The sequence below is a fragment of the Festucalex cinctus genome, chromosome 13, assembly GCF_051991245.1.
Source record: "Festucalex cinctus isolate MCC-2025b chromosome 13, RoL_Fcin_1.0, whole genome shotgun sequence".
NCBI classification, from domain to species: Eukaryota; Metazoa; Chordata; class Actinopteri; order Syngnathiformes; family Syngnathidae; genus Festucalex; species Festucalex cinctus.
The window spans coordinates 4,274,665-4,297,867 of record NC_135423.1 but is presented as its reverse complement, the minus strand read 5'-3'; the positions used below and the strand labels follow the sequence as shown (position 1 = coordinate 4,297,867).

Below are 23,203 nucleotides of genomic sequence, written 5' to 3'. Positions count from 1 at the left end.
TTTCAACAATAGTGTAAATAATTTTCATTTTCACATGGTCAATTCGGAGACACCAATGGATCTGCAGTAAATAGTGTACCTGTACCACTGTATGCACTACGCCTGGACAATAATTACAATTTTGGTCAAAGTATTTGCATTTGTTTAAAAAAAAAATATATATATTAGACAACAATAATTATCCAGATTTTTTTTTAATCAAAAACAAAGATTGAATATTCAGCAATTGTTCAAACCTTATTTAAATACCACAACCATGGCACCCATCCAGCATTCTGCCACTGGTACAAAATTACAACTCTCAATAACATTTGGATATAGCACAATTTAAGAACAGCATATTTTAATAATCCAGAAGAAAAGTGTATTCATACATCTCGATTTCATGGTTTTGCTAAATTTTATGTTGTTGTTTTTTAAAAATGCTGAATTGATCAAATTAATTTGATTTGTTGCCCAGCCCAAGTATTTACATGTATAAATAAATTAATATTAATAATAATAATAATAATAATGATAATAATGAGTTATAAATCATCATAAATTTTCTCAGCCATCTGAAAATCTTGACAGCCTCAATTGACCTTTAGTAGAGCCCGTTGTTGCTCTTCATCACCTATTCTTAAATGTATACATAAAAATATCTACAAGTTGTGGCAGTGCATGAAAAAAACAAATGGGTTGCACCAAATCAAAATGTTTTTGCACTGTTGGCTGATATTTTGCAATGTTCAATCTCCTGCGTTATTTTTCTACACAAGGCATTCATTTGAACAGAACTGCAGCGCAAAGTTGCACAGCATTTTATATGAAGACGACACTTTGTTCCTGAAACTTTTTTTTTTTTTTTTTTGCATCCAGAGCAACAAGCAATTTCAAAATGTCATTTAAGTGTTTGTCAGTATGCCCTCTGGCATTAAGAATTAGCAATTGTTTTGTTCTTTTGTTTTTTGTCCTATGCATGCAGAGTCACACTGCATTAATCTAAGCATTTTATTCAAATACTATGAAGCGTCTATTTCATTGTGAGTTGGTAACAACAACAAGTCATAAAAAATTAAGTGTTTATGCATTTTGATGTTAAGGCATTCAGTTGTCAAAGCGCAATATTAATGAGAATACCATTTTTAGACTAATATGGCCGCATAGAATATGTTGTTGTAAAGAACGTTTTTCTCTTTTCTTTCCATTTAAATGATATATAAATGCTAAATAAGATTTCAAGTGCAGTATATGTTACTATGATAAATATAAATTTTTCAGTACCATTACCTTGGGTTCAGGATCTGCTGATACTGATCCACCTAGGGCTGGGTGATATAAACGATATATTCAAAGGTATATATTTTGCTGAAGGTAGAGATTTTTTGACCGCAGTAGCGTGTTGAAACTGTTGATGACATCCCATAGCGCATGTTGATGATGAAAAAAACCCAAAACAGTGCTACGTCAGTTATTTGGACAGCGAGCAGAAACGTGTAATTTGCCAGTTTTGCCGTGCGACCATACATGCTAGCGAAGGTAATACGAGCAATTTGTTTTATCATCTTAGAAGAAAACATGTTACCGAATACCGAGTATGAGGACCTCTCATTGAGATGATAAATAGAGCATGTGGTGGACGTGCTGTTTACAATGGCCACTTGTGCATGCCTTTGTGATCTTCAAGTGAATACTTGCTCTAAGCCAATTGCACTGTTTTCATTTAAAATATAAATATTTTTTATTTGCACTTTTTTTGCACCAGAGTGCTGACTTTTAATTATGATTTGAGATTCGCATTATCCAAAGTAAATGCATTCTTTCATTGTTTCTTTTTTTAAATTTTTTTATTTTTATCATTTTAGCTTCTATAAAGGACTATGTAAACCAGGAAGCAAATTATATCAATTAGATCAATCTTCATCCATCCATTTTAACAACCGCTTACTCTTCACAAGAGTCGCGGGTGCTGGAGCCTATCCCAGCCAGGTTCGGGCAGTAGGTGGGGTACGCCCTGAACTGGCTGCCAGCCAATCGCAGGGCACGCGGAGACGAACAACAACTCACCACAAGCACACAGAGGGACAATTCGGAGCGCCCAATTAACCTGCCATGCACGTCTTTGGAATGTGGGAGGAGACCGGAGTACCCGGAGAAGACCCACGCAGGCACGGGGAGAACATGCAAACTCCACCCAGGCAGGCCGAAGCCCGGACTCGATCTTGCGTCCTCAGCACTGGGAGACGGACGTGCTAACCAGTCTTCCACCGTGCCGACCTCCGATCAATCTTATGGTTATTTCATAACTTAGCAACAGTGCAACAGTTGTTAATTAGCCAACAGCTCGCCTAGCTTGTTAACACAAACTCTAAAAATAATTAGTAACAAACCCTCTTTTTAATGGATTTGTCAGTGCAAGCAGGGTCATCTGTGGATCAGGACCATTGTCGCAGATATCCGATCAAATTTATTTTCCGATATAGGGGTGGCGGGGCTGATACCTGATGCAAGTATTGGATCGAGCATCCCTACTTAGTGGTGTTCTGATACCGTTTTTTGGCCCCTTATACCAATTCCCAGTTTTGCAGTATCGGCCGATACCGTACCGATACCTAATCCTCCCCCTGTGAGTGATGAGATTAAAAAAGAAATTTTATTCATTTAATTGTATTTTTTTTTTAATGAACTGGTCTATTAATTGGTTATCAGAATTTTTATTCAGCCTATATATATATATATATATATATATATATATATATATATATCAGGATCTGTATTGACCTAAAAAAATATCCATATTGGTCGTGCCTTACTTTAGCCAACCCTTTTTTACTTTACTCACTATATATTGATTGGTTTTGTTTTCCTCTGTGTAACTGGAACTAGTAAAATAGTGCTCATTACATAGCAAAGTTTCAATTGCCAAGTGCAATGTAGTGTATTTGTTGCCAACTGTACTTCATTTCAGAGACAATTTGCTGCTCCGATTTTACTGGATTAGATTACTTTTACGCAAACTGATTTTTTCATCTTGTGTGCAATGCAATCCTTCAGTTGTTCTCCATGATCGAAATGAAGCCTCCGATATCTCGAGCTAAGATGATGTCCGTTACCAAGGCGGCCATCAAAGCCATCAAGGTATATAATAGCCATTGCTGTAACATGATATCAATGTCTAATTTTATCAAACCTTATGTGTCTTTGGTAGGCTGTTGTGGATTTGTCCGCAGTGACTAATGTCTCCAATTATCTTGTTTTTGTTTTTTTTAAATTAGCTCTACAAACATGTCGTCCAGATTGTTGAAAAGTTCATCAAGAGGGTATGTAGCTATTGCGTGCGAGATGGCATCGATGAGGCAATCAATTAATTTTTTCAAATTTGGCTTCTTTTCATCAGTGCAAACCTGAGCTCAAAGTGCCCGGCTTGTACGTGGTGGACTCCATCGTACGCCAGTCGCGGCATCAGTTTGGTGTGGACAAGGATGTCTTCGGGCCTCGCTTCTTGAAGAACTTCACAGACACCTTCCAGAATCTTTATAACTGCCCAGAGGAGGATAAGGTAGGCTGTCTTCTTGCTTTTGACATGATCCGTTATGACACAATGTGAAAAATGGAGCTTACTCCTGATCTATTTTGTATCAGAGCAAAATTGTGCGCGTGTTGAACCTGTGGCAGAAGAACGCCGTCTTTGACATGGACATCATTCAGCCTCTGATGGACATGGCTGATAGTGTCCCGTCACCCACACCGTCTGTTGAAGGTAAGAAAGGGATAATAATTGGAAATGGAAAAGTTTGTCGATCCGCTTCCATCCTGTGTTGACGGCATCCTGCCACTAGACCGCAGTGTAGGCTACCTATCCACTATGCGATATTCCCAACAAGTGGAATTGAGAAATGGAAATGATGGTTCTAAATTGATGCTAGTTGCAAGAAAATGGGAAGATGAATGCACGTTTGTGTGGTAGGAGATGAACTGGTATTTATTTTGTGTTGAGGCGGTTTCGGTTTTTAAAAGTGAACTGAATCAATCTCATCAATTGTAAAAATTACATTCAAAGAAAGATTATTTGAATTAAATTGATTAGTTTGATTTTTGGAGAGCTTTTACATGGTACATATTGATAACAATGACAAAAGCTACAGCCGTAGCCCGTCGAATCAAATTGCAGTCCGTTGAATGTTATTGGAGAGATCCTACAAAAAAATCCATGATGGAAAGTTTGTTATTATACCCGCCCACCTCCACGTGTGAACAGTTCCCATTGAGCCACAGCCTCCTCCCACGATCGCGGCCCCCGTCGAACCTCCGTCACAGATGCCCACTTCCGATGCCTTGGCTGCAGTGGCCCAGCTGTTCCAGTCACCGCATGGTCAGGAGGTGAGTGTTTACTGTAAACTCTGCTCCTAGTGATGCAGGCTGCTCAAGAATTGTTCATAAAGCCCAAGTGTGTGTTCCTGTAGCTCCAGAGGATGCTTCAGAATTTGCAGCAAGCCGAGAAGACCCACATGGCCAACAATACAAATGGGCCCAATGCTCACCAGGTGCATGTGGCCCAACCCAAAATGTATAATGCGCACAGAGAAGAAAGAAACACCCTGGCTGAGGTAGTTGCATGCTGTCAAAACATTATCTTTTAATGTATTGTAACTAAAAATATGATTCATTTCCTCAGAAACTGCTAGACCGGTTCGATTATGATGACGAGCCTGAGGAGGTTGCAAGAAATGACACAGCAGGCTCTTTGTGAGTAACTACTGTAAAATATTAACAACTGATGCATGAAGAGAGACATTGCAAATGTCAATAATTACACTTGTTGACATGAAACATTGAAAGTAGACGTCAGTCACACCAAATATTACTGTTCTTTTTGTGCTGATAGAGACGTCCCTGGGCAGATGCACAAGATGGAGACTGTCCATCCACTGGCAATGGGACAGAATACAGGCACCCTTGAGGTATCGACTCTTTTTAAGGGGGATTGAATTCAAGATGGCGAAACTTTAAATCTGTATATATATGCTTTATTAGCTGCTGTTTACTTAAATCGAGGAAATAACTTATACTTAAAAATACATTGAAAACATTGCATGTATTCACTGAAGGGTCTGAAAGGTCTTTACACTCTTGTCAGAGTGCTAATGCATGAAAATGTGACATCTTGCTCACCAGGCTTATTTCCGGGAGACTCGAAAAACGTTTTCACAATTTTTTGACATACTGCTAATGTGTTTGTTTTTTTTTAATTTAAATCAGTATGGTGGAGTGGCGAGTGATGCCCACTGTAACATGTTGTCCGATGGACCCCATTCCCAGAATGACACCCAGAACTTCAAATCAAAGGTATACCCAGTGGATGCAAAATGGAGGTTACACTGGCCAACATCTTGCTGTGTCATTTTGTCATTGTCTAACAGATGGATTCAAGGGATGAGCCAACTACACATAGAGAAGGTATACATGAACCCTATGGCAGACCAACAAGATCCGGTTCCATGTAAGAGAAAGCACATCTTGTGGATTTTATCCAGTCTTAAATGCTAGTAAATGTGGATTCGGCCATGTTTTGATCATTCGCAGCAATGTACGCATGGATTTCTATTTCGTCCCTCTGGACCGCCAGGGTGCGGTGCTGTAAACGGAATTCGTTCGGGACTCATAGAACCATAGTTACATTCGTAACTTTCGATTATTCTGCTCTAACCTGCTTCAATCTTTCATGTAGCTCTCCAAGGAGAAGACGGTCACGCTCGTCATCACATTCGAGAAGGCACAGGCACCGGCGCTCCAGGTCGCGCTCGAGAGAGAGCCGCTGGCGCTCCCGTTCGAAGGACAGAAATGAGCGAGAGCGCGATAGGCAGCGCCGGCAGAAAGGTCTCCCGAGCATCAAGAGCCAGACACTCAGTGGTACGTACTTGCTCCTCTGAATATAATAAGGCCTCTTACAGTGTATATTATGTACGTGACGTTAGCGATGCTGTCTAAGGGGAAATAGTTGAGATTCAGCGTCTCCCGGCTGCCATGGAAGTTTTCGCTTATGATTCTTTACTGTCATTGAAAAGCTAGTCCAGTCTGTGCTGTCATTAGTTGGGTTTCCAATTTCCATCCACCCATTCTTAATTCGAATTTTCAAGAAATGCGAAAATAAAACTGAATGGAAATGCTGGAAATTCGCAATAGGGCCCAACTGCGCAAAAAAGTTTTGTATGCTTAGAGGGGGTGGATTTTGAAGCGTATCGAAAAAAAGGAAAATGCACATTTTGGCTATGGGAACAGGTTTTGCGAATAACCGCTGGCAAGACCAGATACACGTCGCACGTTTTGACCGGATATTACGTACATTTATAGTCCCAAAGCAATGTTGGACGATAAAGTAAGATATGCTTGAGAGGACGACGAAACAAATCTTTTTTGAATTAATTAAATGAATATTAATGCTATTTTAGATGGGAAAACGGCAACGATACGCTACGGTTTATTAAGAATTACAAATGCAAACTCATACAATGTAATCGCAAGGCGCAGTCGCTTCCTGGTCTTCTTCTTTTAAATTAGTGGTGGATCACATCTCTATGGCGTATACCGCCACCTACAGTGCCGGCGTCCCCTCGCAATTTTGCAAACGAAGAACAGATGCAAACGGGCATAAGTCGCATGTCCGTTTTGTGCATTTTGAGTAAATTTGCTTAAAAAATTCGAAACAATCGTACAGAAACCTATTAGACATAAGTTTCTGCTCAACAGGGACAATATGTTCCGCAGATGTATAAACAGTCAAATTGATTATGTGTCACTTGAAAAGTATGTGAAATAGTGTTTAAAAAAAAAAACAACAACACGCATGCAGGCATTCAATCAGAATTGGACAGTTGGACCTGCAATGTAAATCGCTTTCCATTGGGTTAATATGTATTGCCATATCTGTATAAATCTAAAGAATGTAATAGTACAGCAAATATTGAAAGCCCACTTACACAATTTGAAAACTAATAAAATGGCCTATAACATTTTATTCTGTTATCAAGACATCCAATAAAATTCATTCTATGTTTGGAAAAAGGCTCCTGGAGAGCAACATTCATTTTGTTTTGTTTATTAGTGTGCAGCACAACACTGTGGGTTGGTCAGCTGGACAAAAAAACCCTGCAGTCGGACGTCGTCTCTCTCCTGGAGGAATTTGGCCAGATTGAGTCTGTCAACGTAAGTGTGCTCCATGGAAGATCCAGGTCATCGCCAACTTCTAAAATATTGAAACTCTTACTAACCTATTTTGTTTGCAGATGATTCCCCCAAGGGGTTGTGCTTACATCGTGATGGTCCACAGACTTGATGCCTACACGGCCTTGAACAAGCTCAGTCGCGGCTCATACAAAGTCAATCAGAAGCCTGTGAAGGTACAGCGATGCCATCTAGCCTTGATTTACAATTAGGGATGTCACGATACCAGAAGTTTAGTAGTCGATGCCGATACATCGACTGTAGTGTTTTAAGTATTAAACACTAAAATAAATTTAAAAAAAAAATGCATCACAGTGCATGTAGCATTAAAAAAATAAATAAAAATCTCGTACAGTGCTTATTTACCAACCAGTTGGAGCACGTAACCACACGCGTGCGCACACAGTCACACACAAACAAAATAACGAATAACGTTTGATTTATTATTTCAGGTTTTTTTTAAATGTTACTTTAGGTGATTCAGTAAATTAGCTGCCCGGCAACATTACCTAACTTTATTATGGGGGACAGACGTGGCTGAACATAACGCTAACGTTACTTCGCCAAGCAGCTCATTTAGTGTAGGGTCATCATACTAACGTTATTAGTTTTAGATATGGGCAACAATGCTAACACCGGAATTCAAATGCACTTGCCTTGAATTCTTTGTACAAGTCCGGATGTCCATGTTTCGCTGAGTTGGATGTGTCCCCCTTTCGTCTGGAAACTGTTTCGGCATCTTTTGGTGTTTTTCTTCTAATAGAGGGGACGCTGCAGTTGAAGACGACGCAGATGTGCGAGCTACTGCCATGTTGCACACATTGACTGTTCTCCTTCCTTATTATTGTTGCAGCGGCATGGTAGTCACGTGACGTCGTCAGACGTTGCGTGGGTTGCCAGATAACCGCTCATTTACACGCCCAAAACAACACAAAAGACGCGGCCGGATATGCCGCCGTGGTACCAACGGTACTTCGGGTATTGTAGAAAAGGCAGTACCGTCACATTTTCAGAATCTCTGCATCGACTTAGTACCGAAGTATCGGTTCTTGCGACAACCCTATTTACAGTTGTCGGGGAATTATCCATCACCTTTTGATTCAGTTTTGAATTCCTTCGTTGCCCTCTTCTAGATTGCCTGGGCCTTAAACAAAGGTATAAAATCAGCACACAAAAAGTTCTGGGACGGGGAGCGAGGAGTCACCTACATCCCCTGGGCCAAAGTGAAAGCCGAGGAGCTGGACAGCTTTCAAGAAGGCGGAATGCTGGACCCGGACACGCTCAGCGACGGTAAATGAACTATTCTTCCGTTTTTAGCCTATTTGAGCGAGCTGTGCATTCCTCACGCTGTCTCTCGTTTCACATTATTCAGAGTGGAAAAGCGCTCTGGACCTGAACAACATGCAGAAGGCGGCCGTGAACAGCGCGTTTTCCAACACGCCGGCAGACAGGACCGTCGAGGCTCAGATTCAGGTAACGCTAATGCAGTCTTTCAACTCTGTCCTTTCTCTTTCCTGCTGTTTGTTGTTTAATGGTCTCTTTGTTGGTGGCTCACTTCATAAGCTCGTGACATGTTGGGGAAAATAAAATGTAGTTTCTGACTAGTAGTGAAGCGTATGTGAATCAAACTCATTCTTTTGCACAGAAGTCACACGGATCTGCAAAACATTTAAGTTGACACCATAAAATGTCTTCAGTACTGAAAATACAGCACTGTTGTATCCAGTCCCGTGGTCACACAAATGCCATTTAAAACTGGAAACGAGGAACCTTGCATTTGCGTTGTAAGCCTGAATAATTTGGTGATGCATTTTCACATGCAGAACCTCTATTGGTGAAGACAATATTACAGTAATATCCTGTGGGTAACTTCTACAAATTTCTTCAAATGAGTCAGTAAGAGGTTTTTTAAGGAATCCCAACTTCGTTCAAGTTTTGTTTGTTTTTTTAATAAAGTAACTGCAAGGTGGACATTATAAGCTAATAGTATTTAAATAGCAGACTACAGTGTTTAACAAATGTGTGTGAAATTTCTGAAAGTTTTTGTTTTTTTATTATCATTTGATATTTCACATTGAGAAGTAGACATGGTCACATTTCACTAGTCTACACACAATGAGAATTACAAAACCATAAGCAGTTTTTCCGTTCTCTTCATTCGAGCCAGCAAAACAAAAACCCACCTCCTTCGCGCTGACCCAAACGTCAGTTTCAGGAACCAACTCTTTCTTTCACGTTCACATTGGGACCTCTTTAGCCCCCCCCAATTCACCCACTTCGACCGCCGGGTAAATGTTCGTCGGGAATTCGAGCTCCGTGATCCACTTATTTAGTTAATGTCACCAAGAGCACTTTCACCACCCTGTTGACCGCCGCTGTTGGAGTTAATCTTGCTAGAAACACTGGTAAGTGTAAATATTTATAAAGTATGTGATGTTTTCACCCTCAATTGAAGAAGGATACATAAGGTGGTAATGTCCCTGAAATCAGCAGAGGTTTTCTTAAAGGGGCAGTTACACCTTAATATATAAAGTGCTGTACGTGCAGTAAAATTTTCACGCAATAAAAAAGGCCGTGTTAAAACAATATATTAATTACATTAAAAAAAAAAAAACAGTACACGCCATAAAAGACAAAAAAAAATCCAAAGAAGTATAGAATAAAAAATGTTTGAAGACAAGTTTTAAAAATGTAAAGAGAGGGTATTTATTGCACAATTTAGTTGATAGTTTGTAAACAATACATATGTATATGCAGTAAACGGCACATTTAAATAGACATCGCTCCATCTTGTGATCGAATTGGTCATCGGTTTTTCTAACCTTGCCAATCAGTGATCGGCCCCAAAAAATATTGCTGATGTATTCTAATTGTAATGTTTCAGTGCAGAAAGAACTCGTCAGCTCAAAGGTAAATGTGTGTTGATGAATTTCTGCCTATTAAAACCGCTTAGTCAGCTCATAGTTTATAAAGTGCATCAGTCATGTCTCTTACGAAGTTTAGGGAAGATGATGTAAGCAGTCATTTGCTTTTGTGAAGTATGAAAGGCTTTTTGTCTGGCGCAGACTTTGATGTAGACAGCTGACACAGGTGACATGCTATACCAAATTATCCAATGACAGTTCAACAATTATTTTTTATTTTTTTTAATAGAGTAGCCATCAAACATGATTTTGGGGTTGAGGTGAAGTTTGTAGGTAACGGTATATGATGCAATGTAAATTGGAATACCAACTTGAACAATGCGGTGTTCGGCGAGCTTCAGCAAGATGGCTTTTTTATCCCCCGTGGAAAAATTGCGATTTTTGAACATGCGACGATTCCGACCGACGGCGACAATATGTAGGTAGGCTCACTTTTTCAAAAGTGATACAATTTAACAATTTGTTGTAAATTATCATGTGGTTGAGTGGTTTGAGAACTACTGCATTAGTTAGTGCACTCCCTTGATTATTTAACTATCAATATTCTAATTGTTGTATGTTATTGATGAACATAATTGCGCCCATGCTTGTAAATCGGAGCAAATAATGTCATAATGTTATGAAGACGTGTGTTATTGTTGTGCTTGAAAGTTTAGGGTATGTTTCTAAACTTAATGAGCACACTGTATGGCGAAAAAGGCTTAATGCCCATAAAATCCAAAATGCTCTGGCAATTGTTTTGATATTTTCAGAGGTTGAAGTTGTCATAAGTGGAGATGTGCATTTTGGTGACAATACATAACATTTTTGTGTCATTAAGCGAGGTTAAGCGTTTGTACATTTACAGTTTTGCTCAGAGGTTTACATACCCTTGGGGTATGTAAACTTTCAACCACAACTATATCCAACCCTTGAATATGTTTTTTGCCAATAACTGTAATATAGCTTCTAAGTTATCATTCATATACACTGGCCTTTACTTCAAAATTGTAGTACATTGGAGGTTTGTACAAGCCCGCTTTGGTTTCCATGCTAACCGTGCAGTTCAACCACAGCTCGTAAATAATACATATACCGTAATTTGCGGACTATAGAGCACACCCGCTAAAAAGCCGCACACAGTACATTTCTAAAGGAAAAAACATTTTGTACATACATAAGCCGCACCTGACTATAAGCCGCATGTGCCCACATTGAAACATGAGATATTTACAAAGGTCTTGCTCAAAGGTACAGTGCTCAGGAAGACCCAAGATGAGAGAGAAAAGCTAAAAGTTGTAGTCAATTTCATCACTCACAAACCTTTCAAAAAGGAAAACTGATGAAACACGAGGCACGGGTTGAACGTCATGATTGTGTCCCTGTCGCATGAACTGGCACGCCAACCAACGTGATGTGCCGCTGTCCGAAGCACAGAAGGAGACTGCTGGGTAAGGAAGGCACAACATTTGTGCTCCCCTGTAAGTACAAGCCAGCTTTGGTGGTTGCTGGGATGGATCCAGAGCGAAAAGTAATTTTACCAAGCTATAATTTAACATTGGTACTCAATGGTGTCGATTTTATCCGAATTAGGCAACGTGTTGATGATAAGAAAAACAAAAACGTAATGATCAATGAAGGCCTTTCATGAGCTTTTCACACCATTTTAGACAGACTTCTTTCCGCTTGTTCTGATTGAACCCTCAAGGATCATGTGACACCTGTCTTGGGTCCAATCAGTGTCTGTTTTTCAAAACATTGACTGAAAATCAACCACGTTTCTCTTAAAAAAAAAATGATGCTGATATTGTCGTTAAACCATAAATTCAGGAAAGTTTTCTCTTCCAATGGTCCTTTTCAACAAAATTCAAGATGGATGTGAGCTGGTCTCGATTTTACAGCAAATGATGTCAGTATCTTGTCAGTCCCAAGAAAAGGACTCTACTCACCGAATCACTTCCAACACTGGCTGCTTGGAATAATTGGAATCATATATTATGTACAGTTAGTACTCTGTAGAATCACAACTGGCTCACGCAAACTGTCGTATCTCGATTTTAAGAGCCGCCGTACACACTTCATGGAGGAAAGCTTAGCAATTATCCTTCTATCTAGAATACCTTCTTCTGATTGCAGCTCGTTTGGGCAAATTTTCTTAGTTGGAGATTGCCAAAGTATGATTCCAAAATGGCTACTTCCAAATAAAATGGCTGACTTCCTGTTAAATTTCGTGCATGGGTCCCTGATGTGTTTTTGTGGCAGCATTTCCAGCAAATATCCCGTTGATTGGCAAAACTTCTGTCAGGGACTTTTCCCTCTAATTTCGGGTTGCATCGAATGGTGGCTCTCTTGGAATTTTAAGACCCCTGCGATGGCAATCCATCCATCGAATAAAGAACGATTCCAAGAGGGCCTTGAATTTGAATGTCCTACTTCCCAGCACTTCAACTGTTTTTCTTTAAAGGTGCATCCAAGGATCTTTTGTCTCTCGAGTCTTCCGGGTGGATCATCTTAACGATTGGTTCTCGATCCCGTCAATCAATCTGCCGTAATGAGGTCGTGCGTGCTCGTTTCTAGTTGCGCATGCACACTTGGAGTGTTTGTAGCGTGTAGCCGCTGAGTTTTGGATTCAGCCATTCATCGTTGTAGCTCCACTGATCTCCCGGCGTACTTTGAAAATAGCCGAGAGGACATCCGGCTATTATGCGAGGCCGGCTGCAGAGACTGATGAATCATACTAAATACTAAAAAAAAAAAAAAAATACTAAAATAGGAAGAAAAATGCTCAGTGGCTAAAAATTTAGTCACAGTTGCCTTATTAGCATTAAGTTCAGAGCTGGGATGTAGCAGTCACTCAAAACTAAAAATTGTTTTAAAACAATACAATTTGATGGCTCCACAAAAAATTAATATAAAATAATGCTAGACACTTGAAGGAGGGAAAGGAAAAAACCTTTTGTTGCTGTTTTTTTTTTTTTTTTTCATTTTAATCTTAAAACTGGAGGTGAGTTTGTTGTGCAGCTGCCTGGTTGAGCGAACAAAAGTACAAAGGAATATCGTTGAAGCTTCGTTGGGGTGTCGATCAAAGAAGGGGATGCCCTGCCTTGCCCTGCCCGGCCCGGCCCGGCCCGGCTGGTGGGATTAACAAGGAGCAGCCGCTGATGGGATGACACAAGTCTGGTAAGAGCCGACATGGCATGAAAGCCGATTGACTTCACATCTATTTTGCGAAAGAGGTTTCTTTGCTTTCACAATAACAATCGTTGATATCAAAGTTTACAAATATGCAATTTGCTGCTGCGTTCTTTCGCATATGACAGCCCGCATCAACGAACCTTTTGGCCCTTCTGTTTACGTCATATTGACCCATTCTTGTGATTTTTAGTAACAAACAGCTAGGGATGGCTCCAAGATAAAAAAATAAATAAAAATTTAAAAAAAATTCTCCCTCCCAGAGCTAAGGTGGTGCTTGACTGATACACGGGGCTAAAAAATATATAATTTCTAAATATATTTTGCAAGAGGAAACTGCTGAATTTCTGATGGGCACTTAGCCCTGGTATCACTGGGGAAGAAAAATTGAAATTTGAAACAAAAAATTTCAAGAAACTAATTCTGGCCTCAATATTTTTAAATACAAAAAAAAACAATCTAAATTTTGTAATGTTTTTTTTATTATTAATTGTAATTTTTTTTTTTCAGCTGCAACGTGCTACGTAGGTGTTCAGTATTCACAACAACAAAGGTTTAAAGAAATATTGTAAATACTGGCAAAGTAGAGGAGTAAAAACAAAATTAACCGTCCCATTTTGTCACTTTGACTGACAAATCACAAAACAGTTGCTCAGAGCTCAGGTAATGACCAATTATTCTCACCTGTTTACTAGGGATGTATCGATATCCAAACATCACGATACGATGTCACGAATCACAGTATAAAAAAAAAAAAAGCTCATGCTAAAAAAAAAAAGCACAATATTGTGCTTTTGTACATAACAGCAATGCATATAAACCACCTACAATCTCTATATTGAGGCTCATGCAAGCACACATTGATCGCGTCACAAACAAATTGGGTTCCCCTTCATCTGACAATTAGCATCGATTTTAAACATAGAAGGCCAAAACATCTCTAATGAAAATTAAATTGCACTAATAAACTGGCCACTAGAGGGTGTTAGAACTGCACAAATGGAAATCAACCTGATTTTTTTTTTTTTTTTTTATATTGTGACCATGACGACGACGATATCGTGGCAGTTTTAATATCACGATATTGCCCTTATCGTTACATCCCTACTGTTTACTGATTTTGGTCATGTGATGCTTGCAAGTTGAGTCATGATTGGTCGTTAGCTGAGCCCTGAGCAACTGTGATGTTATTTCCAGTCCGGAGCAAGTGGCAAAATGACCGCCGCCCTCAGATGGATTTTGCTGCGTGCGTAATTCATACTCCACAAATGTGACATTAATCAGACTACCGCGTTTAGACGAGTGGGGCTGCATCCAACATACTGTAAAAAAAAAAAAAAAGATTTTTGGGTAGCCTTTCCCTTTAATAACATTGCAGTTTTTTTTCTTTACTTTTTTTTTCTTTATTTTTTTAAGCGATTTGGAGAATGGATGGACGCTAAAACATGCAGTGGGTCACATTGACCTGTGAATTTTACAGGAATGAACATGAGGAGGTTAATGCATATTCTATAGTCATATGACCCCCCCCCCCATTACTTTATTTTTATAAAGCCAATTATTGGCTCATTAGTATACTTTCATATTAATCATTCATTTCACTTTATGGGAAATGTTCAACAACTGCTGACTTAATTGATGACTTTTTTTTTTTTTTATGTGTATTTTATGACAAACTAATAGAAAAGTAAAGTACTAATTATTCCTTTCAAACGTTAGATTAGAATAACGTTTTGAACTTCTATTTGTGCCTGTTTGAACACTGATGACCAAACCTTGAAATAACGTCATTTTTATATTATTATATTGTATATTGTACAATATATATATATATATATATATATATATATATATATATATATATATAATATTTTATTATATATATATATAATATTTTATTATATATATATATAATATTTTATTATATATATATTATATTTATTACGTTTTTTTAATTCACAAACTTACATTCATATTCAAATATTTTTATATAATTTACATACGTTTAATGATTGTACTAAAACCAAAACCTGCCACCATATTCATCCACATAGGATCTGCATCCTTTGGCTCATTAGGCTGTTGCTGAGATGTTCGAGGTGTGAGGCACGCGGATGACGTGCACGTTTTATTCGTCGCACTTGAGCGGCCTTGTTGCAATTCGGCTGTGCGAGTGTGTGTGTGTGTGTGTGCGTGTTTATGATCAGAGAGGGCAGTCGCGTGTCAGCCCACCCCGCGCAGGAGAAGTCATCCTTGCGATGAGAGAGGATCTTTGCTCGGCCTCCACAGACGAAACGTCTTGGTTGTTAAGTGATGATGTCACCGCTGAGCTTTTACGGACGTGGGTTGGTCTGAAAAACAAAACAAAAAACAAATACAATATTAGTGATCAAACGCCCTCCAAAACATGACTTTCCAATATTAAATTTGTATATTAGTTTTTTTTTCTACTACACTTTAACCTGCAAAGTTTTTTTTGTTTTGTTTTTTTTCTGTCTCTCCCATTAGTGTAATACTTTGATATGAATAACCCATCAGTGTGGCAACTAAGCAATACTATCTTTATAAAAAAATAATAATAATACAGCTGTTGGATTTCATTCGATTGTGCACATATGTTGTCGATGAGTGAATTGTATATTACAGGAAAGAAGCACCCTGTACAGGTACATCCTTTTAACAGAGATTGGGATTTGAAAGTTAGGAGTATTTATAAAATATATCATGTTCTTGCTAACCGTAATGAATGAAATCGAGAGTGTAAACATAACATATAACATCTGGGCAACAAACTAACTGACTGACACCTTCTTAAAATAATTGCCTAAGTCGTTTTTGCAGGAAACCCCAAAAAAGGAGATGAATTAGGCCAAAAAAATTGCAAAAAAAAAAAAGACATGCAAGTACAATTGAAATGACAATTATAATCAATTAAAATTAAAGACACCCGCACAATCTAATGAGATCCAACATGAGGCGCTCATATTGTATTGTTAAACTTCATTAGTTGTGTTATTGTGGTAACATTAGATGACATTGTATTTACTTTAATTAGATTCCTAATTTTTCATCTATGGTAAATATGAGCGATTAATTGCGTAATTTTGTCGGCTTAAAAGTCTTGCATTTGCGTTCAGGTCTTATATAAGTGACACATCCAAAAAAGAGCTTTTACAAAAATGCAGCTTCTCGCTTTGATGGGTGTTTGAAGTGATAACCATAGAGCTGGAAATATTAGTTCATGCAACACAACAGTGGGTTAACTGTCATGGTTGCAAATCATGTACAATCTATATTTCATACACTACAAAGACAAGATGTTCAACTTTGTTTTTTGCAAATCGTTTACTTAGAAATTTATGGCTGCATTAAGTTCTAAAAAAAAAGTTGGGGACAGGTGGCGACAAAATCGGAGAAAGTTGAGGAATGCTCATCAAACACCCGTTTGGAACATCCCATCCCGCAGGTGAACAGACTAATTGGGAACACCTTGATTGGGTATAAGGGGAGGAGCTTCCCTGAATTGCTGTCATTCGCAAGCAAAGATGGGGCGAGGTTCATTCACCTCGTTGTGAACTTGGACCCGACCGATATGCATTTTTATTTTTGGCAGGAAAATATACCGATTAAAGATTAATCTGCCGATTATTCATTAAATATACAGTATATAAAATGCCAACTTGAAAGGACAATGACAAAATAAAAATAAGAAAGTGAAATAATCGAATAAACTAAAACAATAGCAACTGAAAAAAAACACAAAGAACAAAACTGACTGTCCGTGTGCGTTTTGGCCTCTCGGGGGCAGTGCGGTGCCGTGCATCCACGGTGTACACATTTAAAGTGAGTACAGAAGAAAGTTGCAATTGAATTCTATTAAAATAATCGTTTTTCACACATTGGGTAGAATTTGTGCCTTTGCGTAGTGTTATCTCATCTGTGGGTATGTGATCCCACAACATTTGTGTGCGGTTATTTGAAAGAAAAACACTCCCGAAGTCGATGCTAACTTCCTGTTAGCATTTGCTAACTTCCTGTTAAAATTAGGCTGTTTTAAAAACTAAGCAAGTTTTGTATTTACATATAAAGTGGATGTGATTGTTAACATTGTGTATTTAGTTTTACAGTTAACTCCAACTGCGGTGCCATTAAAGATTCGTTGGGACAACAGAATAAGCAGGATAACATATGCTACACACTTGCTAGTTGCTAATGCTACGTAAGCAAAATGGTGCATAAAAGGTACTTTCAAAGCGTCGGAAACTTTGGTTTTCTTCGATAGCGGCAATAATCGGCCATTTGGCCCAATTGGCCGATGTTTGAAGGCCGATAATCGGCCGATTAATCGGTGGGGCCCTATTGTGAATCATTGCGTGAGAAAATAGTCCAAGAATTTAAGGACAATGTTCCTCTAATGGTCCGTAATGCCCATCACAAGGTTCTGAGAGTCTGGAGACATGACTGGATGTAAGCGGCAAGACCGAAAACCAACATTTCATGCCCATGACCTTGGATCCCTCAGGCGGCACTTCATCAAAAACCAACATCACCACACGGGCTCAGGAACACTTCAGGAAACCAACGTCAGTAAGTACAGTTCCCCGCCAAATCTTAGAACTCTACCAGACAAAAACGAAAGGCATTTATCAACAAGATCCAAAAACTTGTCTGGGCCCGAGATGGACTGATGCAAAAGTGGAAAAGTAGTTTGTGGTCTGACGAGTCCACATTTCAAATTGTTTTTGCAACTTGTAGACTCAAAAAAAAGGAGAAAAACCTTCCGGACTTTGCGTCCCAAAGTTCAAAACCAGCATCCGTTTGTACCAACGGCATGGCGAGCTCACGTTCACATCTGTGAACACCGACGGGTTCATTCAGGTTTTGGAGAAACGCATGCTGCCGTCCGTCCGAGCAACGTCATTTTCATGGGCGACCTTGTTTTTATTTCAGAAAAACAAAAACAAATTCTGCATGTGTTACAACAGTCTGGCTTTGTAGTAAAAGAGTGCAAGGTACTAGACTGGCCTGCCTGCAGTCCAGACCTGACGACTCCCATTGAAAACGTGTGTGAAATACTCAACGAAGACCCCGGAGTAGTGTTGAAAGAATTCCACCTACAAAACGTCGACGATTAATGTTCCTAAAAAGTTTATTTGAATGTGGAAAGCACGACTCTCTCAACTTTTTTTGGAATGTGTTGTAGCCATAAAAAAAAAAATAGGTCATGATTATTTGTTAACTCATTAGCTCCCAAAAACGTATAAATACGTCATATTTTAAATGTTTTAAGTGTCCCAAAGACGTACTTATACGTTTTTTGTTTGTTTTTTGTTTTTTAATGCCAGAGCATAGAGAAGGCTTTGATGCAGTCTCTCTACTGCAGAAAATGGTTGAGTGGCAGCAGAGTATAAGAGATCAACCAGGCCATGTTAAAACAAGCTGATTTCCCCAGTTCTAAGCAGAATTGTGAAAAACGATGAAACTTAGCCATGTTCTATTGCTAATTGCTGCACAGCGGAAGCAGATAGGAATAAACTTTTTTTTTTTCCCTGATAAGAGAAGAGACTTTAATCTCTCTTTTGGTAAGTTCCATATTTTTATAGCAATAGAACATAATATTTCACGGGCCTTGAAAAATCTGTCAAAATCCAGGAAAACACAAGTGAAAATGGTTGGGAGTGAATGAGTTAAGAACAAGTTTATCTGAACATTAAATTCTTGTCTTTATAGTGTATTCAACTAAATATAAGTGGAGGGATGATTTGCAAATCATACTGTGTTTTTGTTTGTTTAATCAATATCAAATTGATTTTCCTTTACAGACGGGTATGGATTCATAAAACCACGAATCGATTATTTTAATATTATTTTCCCATAAATGTATTAAATTGTTGTATTTGACTATTTTCTTGACATTTACTGTTCACATGAATTTAAAAGTATTTTCTTACATTTACGAAAGACCTTGACTTGTACTTTAGGACAATTCAGAATCTCTTTAATTTATATTAACATATTAATAATATTTTCATCTCATTCTTGCTGATGCCAATTTTTGTGTTAACATTTATCACTAATTAATTTAACCAAACTTTAATTTTGAATTGAATATATCATGTCCTCGATATTTAGGAAGACTTGATGTTCCAATCAGTCATCAATATCGAGTTGAAGTGAAGTGAATCTGAAAAAATTGAATCGAACTGAACTCGTGTGAATCGAAATCGAATCGATACCAGCCGTATTTAACACCGTGTCCCATCTTCCTTGGAATTGGGTTTGTATTCCGGGTCAGATAGATTTTCCTGCAACCATCCGTCCATCTATTTTCTACGAGTACACCCTGGACTGGTCGCCGGCCAATCGCATACAAAGAAACATTCACTCTCACATTCACACCTGTAGATAATTTGGAGTCTTCGATTTTTTTAGGGGGGGAATCTGGGTGAGTACTGAAATACGTTGCGAAAACCAGCACGAGCACGGTGAGAGTATGAAAATTCCAACACAGGAAGTCCAGAGCCCGGATTGGAACCCACAACCGTAGAGCTGCTATGTAAGGTGGATACGCTAACGGCTAACCGCTAACCGCTCGATGACAAACTTTGTACGGATTGTGGTCCAAACGCGACCGAGTAGCAAGACGGTGTAGCAAATTCCCGGGTGAAATTCCTTCCGTCCTTGTGCGCAAAAAAGTGAACTTCGTTTTTTTTTACATAAAAATAATTATAACCATAGACAGGCAATAGAACAAAATCTGCATGTAATAGAACAACGACAAGGGTTTGGATAGTTGTCACAAGATTGCTGCAACTTTCAATGAAGTTCCTCAATTCACTCCAAAGTTGTTTGCATGGTGCAAAAGTTGAGATGGAAAAAAGGAGTGGGTGGAGTAGGTATGGACGATATTTATATTGTTACTATGTGTAATGACATAATACCTGCACCTGGGGCTTTAATGAATATTTTTCCATCACGGTGTACTGGATGACTGTCATCGTGGAGGCCGGAGCCTCGTTGGCCCCCCCCACTTTTCTACGGCACTGCACAAGAGCAAAATGGATTTTACTTTGTAGGGATAATAATCGGCAATTATTGACCAATTTTACATCATACAGATAAACCAGATAAAGAAATCCGCCGATAATAATCGGCAATTATTGACCAATTTGTCATACAGATAAACCAGATAAAGAAATCCGCCGATAATAATCGGCAATTATCGACCAATTTTACATCATACGGATCAACCAGATGAAGAAATCTGCTGATAATAATCGGCAATTATCGACCAATTTTACATCATACGGATCAACCAGATGAAGAAATCTGCTGATAATAATCGGCAATTATCGACCAATTTTACGTAATACAAATGAACCAGATAAAGAAATCCGCCGATAATAATCGGCTATTATCGACCAATTGGACGCCGTACAGATAAACCAGATTTTAAAAAATCTGCTGATAATTATCGGCAATTATCGACTAATTTGACGTCATACAGATGAACCAGATAAAAAAAAATAATAATCTGGCCCTCCCCACTTTTCTACGGCACTGCACAAGAGCAAAATGGATTTTACTTTGTAGGGATGCACGATAATATCGGTGGCCGATAATTATCGGCAATTATCGACCAATTTGAGGTCATACAGATGAACCAGATGAAGAAATCCGCCGATAATAATCGGCAATTATCGACAAATTTGACGCCATACAGATAAACCAGATAAAAAAATAATAATCTGGCCCTCCCCACTTTTCTACGGCACTGCACAGGAGCAAAATGGATTTGACTTTGTCGGGATGCACGATAATATCGGTGGCCGATAATTATCGGCAATTATCGACGAATTTGACGTCATACCAAAAGACCACAAGTGGACCGTGTGCTGTAAACACCACAAGTTATTTTCTTCATGTGATGGGAATGTCATCCCAAGCACACGTTGGAATTCAATCAGTCATTAAGTTCAGCTCACGAACTGCTCAGTACAATATCAACTTTATTTTTTATTTTTTGACTTCTTGGGACTGAATGAAGAGGTTCCATTCGACTACAAACCCCAGTTCGAAGACCTCCAGAAAGCATGACCCCCCCAACCATAAACGACATTTGGACAATAGCTGTCGTCCTTGTGGTCCTGCAAAAGTAGTTTGGTTCCGACTTGGTCAAGAATAACAAAGTTTGTCTTAGGCGACAAATGGCCAATCTGTCCCTGCTTTGGTTTTCATGGGTCTTGTTGTGCTTTTGCATCTTTACCTTGGATTACAACTTGCTTTTTTATCTTTGAATGATAGCTCAAATGTTACTTTGAAAAAAAACAATATGGAACATTTTTAATCTGGTGCACCGACTATATTAAGACAAGTGTAATATTGTGTTACATTAATTAGGATGCTAATTCTATTCTATTAAAACTTACATAAATAACAATAATAAATGTGTAATTATGAAATAAAAATAAATGTTTTTTTTTTAATTATATACAAAACAAAAAATAAAATCTCGATTTTTGCAGTCATTCAGGACGATTACGATTTTAATCTAATAAATCCAACAAACGTTTATTTAAAGGTTTCACTTATTCAAAAATAATTCCTGTGCAAAATGTTCAGCCACCAGTAACGTATGCTGATTATAGATTATAGTTTTAACGTAAACTTAACATTCACAGTTTGTGCTTAACTCATTCACTGCCAGCCCAGTAAAATTTAATCTTTGACGTCTATAGCCGTCAATGGCAGTGAATGAGTTAAATGCCACAATTAAGTCGTTGGTAGCAAATGTAAACATGTCTTGTAAACCACCCATCCAGCATTCTGCCACTGGTGCAAAATTACAACACATAAAAGCATTTGGATGTAACAGAACATAAGAACAACAGCTTTTAATCATCCACAAGACAAAACTCGATTTCACGATTTAACAAATTTTCAACGATTCTATTTTTTTAAATGACGATGTATCAAATTAATTTGATTTTTTTTTTTTTTTTTGTCAGTTGATTCAAGCCGCGCCTGAAAGGTCGTCAGCGTTTCTGCTGCATCGCGAGGCTTTAAATTGCACTCGTCTGTCTTGCAGGTTCCTGCCGTCCAGCAGATGGCGCCCATCGGAAGGCCGCCGGCGTTCCTGCCCCTGGGCGTGCCGTCTCCCGTTTCCCTACCTCCCGTGGGGGGCTCGATGCTCCTCCCCCCTGAGTCAAAGCCTGAAGCCGCCGCAGCGGGTAGGTAGGACGTTTGAAAAGGTCAACGGTGTCCAAACTACGGCCCGGGGACCTTTTTGCGGCCCGCCACCCGATGAGTAGTGGCCCACGACATGTGCAAAAATAAATTATTGGCATGGCCCATGCCGGCAAATGTAGAAATATTGACATTTTGCGTAATCGCCTAAATACGCTGTGCCAAATGTGATCAATTGAAAAAAAAAAAATCAAATAAATACAACCCTCCCAAATGTCCAAATTGCTGATCTGATGTCGTTTTCCGTGCAGCCGTCAAATGTCCAACAGAGTCGACGCCCACCCCCGAAGGAGACAACCCCTCGGACCGCCAGCTCGGCTCCCCGGCCCGCCCCGCCGTCCGCTTGCAGGCCGCTCCGCCGCCGGGACTCCCTCCTCCTCCTCATCATCCGCCTCCGAACCTGCCGCCCTTCCGCTCGCCCCCCAACGTGCCGCCCCCCGTCATGTTCCCCCCGGAAAGGTTCCGGATGGCCCTGCCCTTCCGCCCCCCCGGGCCCATCCTCCACCGCGGCCCCTTTATGCAGCAGGAGGGCGGGATGGCGGGGCGGGCGGGGCCGCCTTTCAGAGGGAGGCCGGGCTTCGGAGGCCCGCCCCCTCGCAACGCCAGAGGGGGGTGGTGATAAACCTTAACGTTGTCGTCTCATCAAAACAAAAACAAAA

General features: G+C 39.3%; 1 protein-coding gene across 2 annotated transcripts in view; it reads left to right on the top strand.

Moving 5' to 3' along the window:
- LOC144033017 (SR-related and CTD-associated factor 4-like) overlaps window positions 1–23,203 on the top strand; it is a 24,064-nt gene extending 861 nt beyond the window's left edge. Inside the window, exons 2-18 of one of the 2 annotated variants that reach the window (XR_013287849.1) lie at window positions 3,037–3,120; window positions 3,258–3,302; window positions 3,380–3,541; window positions 3,625–3,742; window positions 4,241–4,362; window positions 4,446–4,589; window positions 4,658–4,728; window positions 4,868–4,943; window positions 5,242–5,328; window positions 5,403–5,482; window positions 5,711–5,892; window positions 7,085–7,185; window positions 7,266–7,379; window positions 8,337–8,493; window positions 8,576–8,676; window positions 17,737–17,885; window positions 22,387–22,528. Coding sequence is in view for 1 of the 2 variants with exons in the window: in XM_077540688.1 (XP_077396814.1) it covers window positions 3,037–3,120; window positions 3,258–3,302; window positions 3,380–3,541; window positions 3,625–3,742; window positions 4,241–4,362; window positions 4,446–4,589; window positions 4,658–4,728; window positions 4,868–4,943; window positions 5,242–5,328; window positions 5,403–5,482; window positions 5,711–5,892; window positions 7,085–7,185; window positions 7,266–7,379; window positions 8,337–8,493; window positions 8,576–8,676; window positions 22,387–22,528; window positions 22,796–23,163 (2,154 nt within the window). In the remaining variant the exon portion in view is untranslated. Of the gene's footprint in view, window positions 1–3,036; window positions 3,121–3,257; window positions 3,303–3,379; window positions 3,542–3,624; window positions 3,743–4,240; window positions 4,363–4,445; window positions 4,590–4,657; window positions 4,729–4,867; window positions 4,944–5,241; window positions 5,329–5,402; window positions 5,483–5,710; window positions 5,893–7,084; window positions 7,186–7,265; window positions 7,380–8,336; window positions 8,494–8,575; window positions 8,677–17,736; window positions 17,886–22,386; window positions 22,529–22,795 lie in introns of those variants that run through there. The other variant, XM_077540688.1, reaches the window with a different exon arrangement.